The 12,500-nt window shown below is 40.0% G+C and overlaps 1 protein-coding gene across 1 annotated transcript in view; it reads right to left on the reverse strand.

Annotated features, from left to right (window-relative positions):
- Positions 1–12,500, reverse strand: part of LOC143038124 (uncharacterized) — a 588,663-nt gene that overhangs the window by 126,294 nt on the left and 449,869 nt on the right. The window contains exons 12-13 of the mRNA XM_076207122.1: positions 2,307–2,413; positions 1,343–1,454 (exon numbers count right to left, since the gene is read on the reverse strand). Coding sequence (XP_076063237.1) covers positions 1,343–1,454; positions 2,307–2,413 — 219 coding nt within the window. The remainder of the gene's footprint in view (positions 1–1,342; positions 1,455–2,306; positions 2,414–12,500) is intronic.

Below are 12,500 nucleotides of genomic sequence, written 5' to 3' on the forward strand. Positions count from 1 at the left end.
CTTCTTTGCAATTGAAGTCCCCCATAATTACCAGATTACCCCGCCCATTAGTATCTCATTTAATGATTGCCTTGTATCTTCTAGCATTTTTGTATGTTCGTTCTCTTTCCAAGTGTTCGTTTTTGGGGCCACATAAGTCATCATAAACATTCTGCTTGTCATGTTCATGTCTTCGACTTTTATCATGATCAGTTCTACATTACCTTTGCCCTCCGCAATTTTTGTCACATTCAAGTTTTTCTTGGACAAGAACATGATTCTTGTCTCTGCCTTTAATCCAGTAATTGTATAGCCCATGTCCAACATCGATGGATGGTATTTCACCCCATAGTTTAGTCTCCACAATTCCCATTATGTCTGGCTTTTCTTCTAGCAGGTAATCATTAAGTTCATTCAGTCCTAAAATTAATCCGTCGATGTTGGTATAGGCCAGTTTCAATTTTCTTCTTTCTCCATTTTTTTTTTCTGTCTTTGGTTTGCCCATTCTGATGTACCATTTCCTCAGTTTCATGTCGATTACTCTCCAATAGAATTCCTTGCTTTCGGTCTCCGTTCTCTTTACGTTTTTTTTTCTTTGCTTCTTCTCATAGTGTCTTCTCTTTTTCTAATTCCTCAAAACTCATTTCTCTTTTTATCCATATCTTATTGTACTTTTCACTACTTGCCAATTTACCTACTTTTTCAAATATGTTTTCCACTACCACCTGCGATCTTAGTTTTATCTTTAGGGGTCGATTTCTATCCTTAGAATAGTGACCAATTCTATATGTATCATCTACCTCTTTCCCTGATTCTTGGTCTCCATCCTGCATTTTTTTAGGATTGCTATTGCTGTCTCTTTTTCTTCTTTTTCTCTCATGTACCTAGCCAGACAATATTTTTCTTTTAGTCCACATACCACAATACATTTTTTCCTATACACTGTGTCTCTGACCCAATTTGCTTTTTCATTAATAACTTGGATAATTGTGTCTTTTGCATTTTCCTGCATTTATTGTTAGACTATTTCTTTGAAAACAATTTCTCTATTTTCAATGTGTGTGTGTGTGTGTGTGTGTGTGTGTGTGCGTGTGTGTGTGTGTGTGCGTGTGTGTGTACTTATCAGTTAGGGCACCGACGGTAGCCTATCTACGAGGAAATTGGTCTCGGTCCCACTCTTTTTAAGAGCTATGGTGGCTATTCTCTGCTACGGTGGAAATTCTAATTCTTGAAGAACTGAATTTCAAATATCATAACATGATACGTCTTTTCTTATAGATATAAACTTATGTTTACATACATACATACATATACCAAAGGCTTTTTTCCCCCTTACAAGGGGATATGACGAGGGAAAACGTACCGTTTTGTTCCCTGGTTGTAAATCCGAGTTCTTGATTGGATCCTGGGGTGTATGACGAAACGATGACGTCATTTCTTTCGTGCAATGTTTTGCATGCCTTTAGAGTCATCGCCTGCAGAAGAGAAACATCATAATATATTGTAGTTCTAAGTAGAGGTATTTACTACAGTGCTCCTTGGTTTTTGTCAGTAAGAATGTCGTTATATACTCAAAAATAGGAAAACTACTTGATATCATTAGTCAGGAGGCTTTCGCAGACTCGTTTCAATTTGTCATAGCAAAGGAATCGATATCACGCCTCGCACTCCTCCAACAAGGAGACGAGTTGACCCATCCACTCCTTCGCATCCTTCTATCACGAAGAGCAAATGGAAAAGCCAGGGACAGAACTGATCCAATCACAGGAAGGAATTTTATTAAGCCGACGTATTTAAGTCATTTCTACAATTTACTTATAATTTTATTTTACTTTATTATATATACATATACATATACATATACATATACATATACATATACATATATATATATATATATATATATATATATATATATATATATATATATATTACCCCACGTTAGTGCACGGACAGGGTGCGAGGCAGGGTATGGTGATTCTAAAAGGTTTGCAACTTAGTCTTCGGTAAAAGAATCAGCATTTGTCATTTATTCTTGTTTACGTGTTTGTTTATTTATCCTATTCTTGTTTTCTTTGTTTTTATTTGTATCTCGCATTATATACATATATATATATATATATATATATATATATACATATATATATATATATATATATATATATATATATATATATATATATATATATATATATATATATACATATATGTATTGGAGTGAAGGGGCGCTACAACATCAATGTTCCTCGCCCATTCTCAGATACTGAGTGGAAAGTACGAGAACTTAGGGAGAATGATGTATGGGAGAGTGACAGATATGTACTTACCTGACACGTGGTTAGGTTAGCCGAGGTGTTTTGGAAGCAGCAGATACCGGACAAGCACCTGTTTTCGCATTCAGCAAGGCTCCTGTATCCAAGGTCACCCCTGCAGACTTAACGATGGAATGTATGTTAGTATAATATTGGCAGCTGCATATAGGCACGCGTGCATACGTGCATACACTTACCTACAAATGTGACAGCATGGACAAGTACATGTTTGTATACGTGCTCACGGCTTGAAGGTGCAATGGTACAGCACTTGACCGCTAATTCAGTGGTTTCAGTTAAAGTCCTGCCCAGGGCTGGAATTTTCAGAATTACTGTACTGCGAGCCGGCATTCTAATATTGGAGGACAAGGAATTGTGTGTGTGTGTGTGTGTGTGTGTGTGTGTGTGTGTGTGTGTGTGTAATATTCACCACGGTCCAAGATCTTGGGCACACACACACACACACACACACACACACACACACACACACACACACACACACACACACACACACACACACACACACACACACACACACACACACACACACACACACACACACACACAAACACACACACACACACACACACACACACACACACACACACACACACACACACACACACACACACACACACACACACACACACACACACACACACACACACACACACACACACACACACATTGTTGTGTACCTCTATCGGTATCAGGATCTTTCAACTCATTTAGCCCTAAGAATGAAAGTGTATATATTCACACATAATTACGCCCGGACGTAGGGAAGTCATCTGTTCTTTTATCTATTCTCCTATCTGTCTCTTCCTCTTTCCCTTATTTTACCTTCACTTCTTCCCATTTTCTTCCTTGGTGTCGTAAATTCCTTTTCCCCTCTCTTCTTTCTATCTAATATCCCCATTCCTCTTCAGCGTTTTTATCTTCAATCCATCCCCCTTTCCTCTTTCTCCTTCTCCTTCGTTCTTTATCTTTTCCCTTCTACCCAGCACGTACCCCCGACATGTCTTGCCTTAATTTTCAGTTCCTTTTCTCATCTGATCCTCCTTTTCTTTTGCTTGTTCACCTTTCTCCTCTTCTCCAAACACCATTTTCCTATCCTCCCCTCCCTCCTTCATATTTCTCCCCCTCTTGCTCTTCCTTATCCTCTCAGGCATCATCTTGTTATTAATCTTCCTCTCTCTCTCTCTTTCTCTCTTTCTCTCTTTCTCCCTTCTCCAAACTCCATTTTCCCATCCTCCCCTCCCTCCTTCATCTTTCTCCCCTTCTTGCTCTTCCTTATCATCTCAGATATCATCTTGTTATTACTCTTTCTCTCTCTCCCCCTCTGTCTCTCCTATCTTCGCTAGCAATTTTCAAGCTGAGATGATGTCAAGGGTAGATGCAAGGGTCTAACCATTGCACCACCGGGGACATGACTGAGCAAACGGAGGATGGAACCCAAGTGGAGGATGATCTATGTGATGAGTGGTCATGGACACTTGGTGAGCCAACTTCTGTAGCTCTTGTGGGTTCAACCGTGCTTCTGTGGTGATAACAGTTCATTTGATTTGTTGAGAGTGGCTGACGGGACACATAACTAGGTTCTGAAAGGTTCGACCATAGGTCTCTACTGAATTTATCAAGAATCCACACAGGTAGGAAGGTCATCTGTCTCTGGAGCAAAGAATGATGATTATCCTACCAGTCTGAAACAGTAGACTGCAAATAAAACTATTAAATCTATTTGAGTTCATTTCAAATTACTATGTGTTGCTAATGTTTTAATAATTCGTATTTGGAAATGCACGTGCAACTTCTATAATTTCAGATTTTCTTCAATTAATTCATCTAAAAGAAAATCGTTCTTCATTACAGTTCCACTATTTTTCCGAGGTGTTCAGTTTTCTGCGGTCCGTTCAGACGAATTTATTATATCATATTATTATATATGTTATAACCTCTGTGAGGTTGTAGCGTGTGAGAACCGAAGGCCCCATAAATAGTAAGTCTCAAATAGCCATCAAAAGGGCACAGTCTTTTGTTGTCGATTGACCTGAGATGGGTACTGGGAAATCATGTTTGTTTCATGACCAAGTACCTGCCTATATGTTATTGTTATAACTATTATGTTTATTGTTGTGGCCGCTTTAAGGATGGAGAATTGGACTCCTGCACTAAGTCAACCAAATTGGGTGAAAGAATTTCAGAGGTAAGCAGTGAGTTCGGGCCCCACTGGGAAATATTCAGTACCCCCTCTACATGAAGGACCCCCAGAGGGTGGCCACAACTTTGGCGTCTGAGGTTGTGGATAGCCACGGCTGTATGTCCCGATGCTGAAGGGCGAATTTGACCTGCAGCTCGAGTGATGTTCCTTTCCTTTCTTTGAGTTAGGGGAACCGTGAACCTGATTGGTGAGTTGGGGGGTGTCTGGAAACTGTGAACAACGCACGGGCTGTACAGCAGCAGGCACTTCACGGCAAACCAAGTAGTTTTTTGAAGGGCAGCCAATTCTTTTGTTTTTGATAATCTTATGATAGCGACCCGAGTGTTTCTGAGTGATTAGCCTGATACTCCCGAAGCTCTTTAAACCCGCAAAATCTTCTACAGACAAACTTAGAAAAATGCCTAAGGAGAAGGAACCGCGTGATGTCTATGGTCTGCATCGGTAGAATACAGAATTTGCGGACCAGCAAGGATTTGCAAATACATGTCTCTTCCGTTTTATACAGAGGCAATATGGTGAAGTAGTTTCTGCTTTCCAAAACAGTTTAGTATTTCTGTAGAAAGAAATGAGCTGTCGAAAGTGCACTATTGATTACTTGTTAAGGGATATGGATGTACTAAAAACTATTAAGAGAGTCGGTAGTAAGGGTGCCAACAGTGAAGGCAACTGTAACAATGATGTTGTAGATAAGAGCAAAAAGAAGAAAAACAGTAAATAGAAGTCCTCTACAGTACCAATTTAAAGTGCTGATGATGACTGAAGAAGTTGGTGGTGAGTAGAGAATCGTAAAGAAGGGTAGGGGTTCCACACCAAAATCCCAACTCCCTTCTTCTGTCGTTGAGACCACTTACCGGTATGCTTTACTCTCACACTTTGAACAGACCACTGTACTGGTTGGTGACTCACTCACCAGACACCAGGAGAAGTACTTTGGTGCTGTTCGTGGATCAAAACGGATCGTTCTATGCTTCCCTAATGCGAAGAATAATCGGTTAGTAAATGAAATAGTGAAGATAAAGCCTAACAGTAGAAAAGAAGCTATCATTGCTAATGCTAGTGGCAACGATCTGTTCCTCAAGACTAAAGGGACAGGTAATACGGAAGGAATTCTCCATGATGTTGGGTTGCTAATATATGGACTCAAGCTGAAGACAGATAAAGAGGTCATTATAGGAATTCTGCCTCGAATGGGAGCATCTTCGCTTGCCTTAAGCAAGGCAATAGGCATTAACGAGAGACTTCAGGATATGTGCGTTCCTTATGGCATACGGTTTGTGGACCCATATGACATCTTTTATGGACGAAGCGATTTGTTTGCAAAAGATGGCGTGCATCTTAGTCACCGAGGCAAAGAAGTACATGGTGACATGAGAAACCAAGTTCTTTACCTTGTCATCCACTCAGATCCGAGAAGGGCTTCTGCTCTGAGGGAGAAGCCTATTCCTCAGGTTTCACCTTCAGGTTTCATTCCTCTTGTGAAGCTTCCGCTCCCTCGTGTCGGGATGTGGTACCTACCCCACCAGAGGCGCCAGCTCCCATCCCCAATTTGAGTGACGAGTTACCTGTGGCACGCTCCTCAAGTGACTCGGGAAACGAGCCAAGCAGGAGCACCTGATAAAACGTGACTCCCTCGATGTTTTACTATTCAATGCAAGGTTAATTAGAAACAAAATGCTAGAGTTCAAAGCATTTCTAGCAACAGAAATGTTTGACATCGTAGTTATTACAGAATCCCAGATCCACGCAAGTGGACGCAATTTTATCGGCAAATTTGAAATTCCGGGGTATACGCTATTTCACATAGATTGGATGAATCGGGAAGGGGGATTGGTAGTGATGTACATTAGAGAAACCTTGTAGTCTATCGAGCGTAAATTAAACACAGGAAAAGAGCTACTTAGCATGGGCCTTCAGCTAAGAGAAGAATGGTACAGATTTATTCTAGTTTACAGACCACCACATCAATGTCTCGACGAAGACGATCAGTTGTATACTGAAATTACTGTTTTAATAAGCGAGCATAAAGCAGTTATTTTGGGGGATTTCAACTGTCATGTAAATTGGAAAGACAGAACAGGGGACGATGAAAGTAGGAGGCTTCTTCACATTGCAGATGAAGCCTTTCTTACCAAATGGGTACAAGAGCCTACAAAGGGAGAAAATATACTAGACCTTGTGTTCACCACTGAGGATACCATAGTACACAATGTATCTCTGGATGAGGTTGGAAGTGATCACGATGTCGTTAGATTTAAATTACGTGTTCCTGAACTCCAGGAAAAGAACCATGATATGGGAAGAGCTGATCTTGATGGACTGAAAGGAGGAGTTGGTGTAAGATGCTGGTAGACAAGTGGGTAGAGAGTTAAAGAGAGGGGTAGGGGGCGAGAATTTCATTTTTATGAGTTGTGTGTTTGATAAACAACAGTCCGTAGGCAAAGGAATTGCACAATCTCTCTCCCAGCCTAAATGTTTACAAGCAGCCGCCGAGGACTCGATTTCATTGCTGTATAATGCTCATTTTTACGCTGATGTAACAATATGTAAACTAAGTCAGTGGTGCATTGATTTCGAGATTGCTTGAGTAAGCAATATTGGTTACGGGGTGTGTAACAACCTTTCTGATTGGAGAAAGGGTGTAGGAGGAGAAAATTCCATTAGTTCATGAGAGGTACTTGGATGTAAAATTAAAACTCATTGGACTAAAGAAATCATGACGTCATTGCGAACTGACCTAGTACCAAAACTGAGGATTCCAGATGAGAGTCCCTTGGTGTAACTGATAGAACCAAGTGTATTAATATTCGGAAAGAAAAGAAAATGATCGAGCTCCGTTTAATTTCCCCTCACTTAGACAGAGTAATACTATTGAGAATTCCTAAAGATGATAACAGAGTGACTTATCATACATAACAAGATAGCGGTGAAAAGAATGTAGAAAGTAAAATACGTTTTAAAGAAAGTAATACACGAAAGAAAGGCGACACATAGAGACGACAACACAGAGTGATGAAAGGGGACTAGACAAGGGAACAGTGGAGAAGGAGCTAATAGGTGGTGCATTGGCAACTGATGTAGGTGTTAACGTTCAGGAGTCTTAGGAATCATCCTGTGATCGCTTTACGGCACAACAGACACAGTTTCTACTAAACAAAGTAATCAAAGAAGAACGTCGGTAACCTAAATGGTTCACACGAGAGATAGAAAAAGTGATTAAAGACATGGAAGTTTCTTATCACCACTATAAGACAAACCGTGAAGGTTTTGCCCATCAATAATACATCCGCTAGCGTGAGTTAAAAGGATTATAGAAACAGTAAAACGTGGTAAAGATCAGAGGGTGGCAAGGCTAACCCCAAGGAGTTATTTAGCTATGTGAACAGTAGAAAACCAGTTAAGAACAAAATTGGTCCTTTGTGTGACTGTGGTGGAACGCTTCAGAACACAGACCTTGAGATGGCTGATATTATCAACACACACTTCTATTCAGTATTCACTGAGGAAGTGGAGGGGGTAATCCCTGAGCAAGTTCTGGTACACGATGGAGAGTCTATGGAGAATATTCAGTGTACGAACATCGAAGTCTTAGCCAGATTAGACAAAGTTAAAGCAAACAAGTCTCCCGGTCCAGATAGATTCCAGCCAAAGCTACTTCGGGAGGTTCGCGAGAAGGTGGGCTCCCCACCTAGTGGAGGTCTTCAACGAGCCTCTGTGGACAGAAGTGCCTAGGGCCATTCGGAAGGCATACGTGACTCCTATCATTAAGAAAGGTAATCGCGAAAATCCGGGAAATTACCGACCTATTATCTTTACTTCCATAGTACGGAAGAAAATGGAAGATATCATTGTGGATAGAACAGTTGAGTTTCTTGGGTAAAACAACTTGTTATTAAACTCGCAGCATGGTTTTCGGCGTCACAGATCATATTTAACTAACCTGATATATTTCTTCCATGTCATGCTTTAAGAATATGACAGGAACAGAGTAATCGACATACTTTATCTCGACTTCCAGAAAGCCTTTGATAAGGTACCTCATAAGAGGTTAATGTCGAAAGTTCGAGCTATGGGTATTGGAGGAGCAGTGTTAAATTGGATTGAAGCCTGGTTGAAAGATAAAAGACAGCGTGTAGTTATTAATGGGGCATCATCTAGCTGGTCTCCTGTTATCAATGGGATACCCCAAGGAATCTGTATTGGGTCCACTCCTCTTCATCATCTATATTAATTATATAGATGTTGGAATGTTGAGTCACATAGTTAAGTTTGCGGGTGAAACTAAGTTGGGAGTAAATGTCCCCATACCTGAAAGTGTAGAAATTCATAGGTCAGAGTTAGAAAAAGTGGGAAAGTGGTCTGAGAAGTGGCTGATGTCATTTAATCTGGATATGTGCAAGATCATGCATATCAGGCATGCAAACCAGAGGGCAGAATACTCTCTTCTGGGTCATGACATAACAAGTACAACTTCCTGCACAGGTAGTGCAATGTAGTTCAGTTCGAAGCTTTAAGAATCATTTAGATAAACACCTAAGCAAGATGCTGTAATGATTATAATTTATTTTATATTATTTGTTTTTGTTTTGTTATCATTTGTCTGTTTGATTTTCATTTATTATTAGTTATATGTCAATTTATTATTATTTACTATATACCTGTTTGTTTATTATTTAACTATACCTATGCGTCTATTTATGTATTTTATTTGTTATTTACATTATTATAGTTTTTATTTATTATTTTATTATAAATATTATTATTTTTTTGCATCCGACCTAGATATGGACCAAAAGGTCTCCTGTCGGCATGCACTGCCTTTGTAATCCTTTGTAAACTGGAAAAATATTTGGGTTTTCTTGATTAGCAGCGACTCCAAGTTTTCAAATCATTGTATTAAAGTAGAAAAGAAAAACACAAGAGATTTTAGGTTCTATCAGAAGACTGTTTCGTCACCTGAACCAGGAAATAGTCTTGACACTTTACAATTCTCTAGTTTGTCCCCATTTGGGATACGCCGTCCACTTCTGGTCACGAACTTGAGGATGAACGTGCAGAGGCTAGAACGAGTTGAGGCACGAACAACGAAACTTATTCCCGTCATTAGACACATGGGCTACCAGAGGCGTCTCAAGGCTTTGGGGTACTTTTCTCTAGAAACTAGGAGGTTGCGAGGACAGCTAATAAAGGTTGTTAAAATACTTCAATTTTTTTTTTATAACACTGACTATCGACATCTCTTCAACTTGAACGTGAATGCCACTCGCAATTATGGGTGGAAGCTCAATCCCTTTCGTTACTCTTGTGACAGGGTTGATGACTTTTTTGCCTATAAAATCTGCAACCCTTGGAAAGGACTGCCAAAGGACGTGGTAAACAGTTCCTCAGTTGAGCAGTTCAAAAGACGGTTAGACAAAGTACTACACACATTAATGTAAATACTAGTGACCTTTTAACGGTACCTCCTTGGTGTGGGCTGCAAAACCTCTTGAGGTACTGAGATTCCTTGTAACTCATTAGAACTCTCTTTCTCTCTCTTTTTCTCGCTCTCCATTAGATTACTGCACGATAAACTACAAATTCAACTGCTACTGTAATACAAATATATTCCAATAGTAATGCAATGACCACAGTGACATTAGAATTATTACAATGTTATGACGATATTGTCACTAAGGCGTGTTGTTACTGCGACGTGGGGACTACTGTAGTTTTATGGTCTGTTGATAGTACGATATGCTGAAGTTACAATGTCGTATTGTAACGACCTTTTGCTAATTGTTGCATGTTGTTACTATGACGTTTTCCTACTCTGATGTGTCCTGATTGCGAAATATTGTAGACGTTCACACCTGGTTAACAAAAACATCGACCTGACAAATTGGGGGAGAGAGAGAGAGAGTATGTGTGTGTGTTTCAGTCACAGTCTCAGTCTCATTGTGACGTAATATTGTGTGTTCTGAATTTAGCAAATGCACAAATAGACTGTATAGCTATAATTGATTGTAGATGGAGGAAGGAAGCCTGCTTTGATCAAAATAATTTCGGGGTAGTGTTGTCAACATGTACTGGTGAGCTACACGTTTGCCACATCAAACGATGCCCGCTTGATGCTTCATTTGTTATTGCTGATGTACATTGTGTGTGTGTGTATGTGTGTTTGTGTGTGTGTGTGTGTGTGTATACACGTACATTTTTATGTGTTAGCATGGAGGTATCACTACATTCTATCCGGGTTTCTTTAATATATATATATATATATATATATATATATATATATATATATATATATATATATATAATATATATATATATATATATATATACATATACATTTTCGTTAACCTTTGCCATTGGTCTTTGGAATCGGCCCCTGGCATCGGTCTTTGGGAACGGCCTTTGTGCAAACGGGCCAATTTACAAATAATTATTGTTCAGGAACTTTGACCGTACCATGTTCCTCCTCGTCTCGTCGTCCTTTGGTTAGCGGGAGAAGCCTCACCTCCCTTCAAGTACCACAGAGTCGATTCTGATTGTGCCCACAAGGCACGAACCGACCTTACAAAGACCAAATTACCCCCGAGTTCTGCTCGCTCTGACTTAATTTTGTTTTATTAACGTAAACCGTAAATCCGAGTTAAAGCTGGAAAAAGCCAAGCCTCCACCAACTTTTCTAACCTTGTTCGTCGCGGCAGTAAATGAAATTTGAATTAGAGAGAAATCTGGCACGTGCGGGGGTTGTGGCAGATATTAAGGGGTAAGTGGGGGAGGAAGAAGAAGAGGAGGAGGAGGGACAGGAGGTTGGGAGTGTACTTTAGTGGACACCACAACATGACCCCTGACGATATCAGGACTGAATACACACACATTTCGTGTTTTTTTTTTACAGTAATGTGTTTGATGAATATCAACAGGGAAATGTTGCCTAAAAATAGAAGGTATTGTGTAAGTACAATGAAAATGTGTATTGTTATAGAGCCTCGACCCTAAAAGGTCTTATTTGATGTTCACACCATCGATAGGTTAAAGGCCACACACACTCACACACACACACACACACACACACACACACACACACACACACACACACACACACACACACACACACACACACACACACACGCACGCACGCACACACACACACACACACACACACACACACACACACACACACACACACACACACACACGCACGCACACACACACACACACACACACACACACACACACACACACACACACACACACACACACACACACACACACACACACACATTTACATGTATATATATATATATATATATATATATATATATATGTACATAAATATATATATATATATATATATACGTATATACATATATATATACGTATATACATATATATATATATATGTGTATATGTATATATGTATACACACACACACACACACACACACACACACACACACACACACACACACACACGCACGCACGCACACACACACGCACGCACGCACACACACACACACACACACACACACACACACACACACACACACACACACACACACACACACACACACACACACACACACACACACACACACACACACACACACACACACACACACACACACCCAGGGGTGAAATAATTTCAGTATCGCTGCGCTGCGGACTGTAAACATGTATGGGTTGGAGCTTCCGAGAACGGAACTTCTCAACACTACAAGGATAGCAGGACATCTATGCTGTGTTAAACGGGAAGGGAAACAATTGTGGATGGTTTAATACAGTGGAAATGGGGAGTATCGAGGAAAACGGAAGGGAATGAAAACCAGAACCAGAAAATGACGATGAAATGGAACCAAATATGAGCGTAGAGAACTTTAGCGGAGTGAGAACGAGACGTAGTGTGGACATGAGCGTGGAAATCCCGAAAAGATTCTTAAAGGATAGTACAGACGAGCATTTTTTTTTATTTAATAGGTACAAGAAAAGAAACCTAAGTAG

The sequence above is a fragment of the Oratosquilla oratoria genome, chromosome 23 (genome assembly GCF_046742065.1).
Source record: "Oratosquilla oratoria isolate Oo_2021 chromosome 23, ASM4674206v1, whole genome shotgun sequence".
Taxonomy (NCBI): Eukaryota; Metazoa; Arthropoda; class Malacostraca; order Stomatopoda; family Squillidae; genus Oratosquilla; species Oratosquilla oratoria.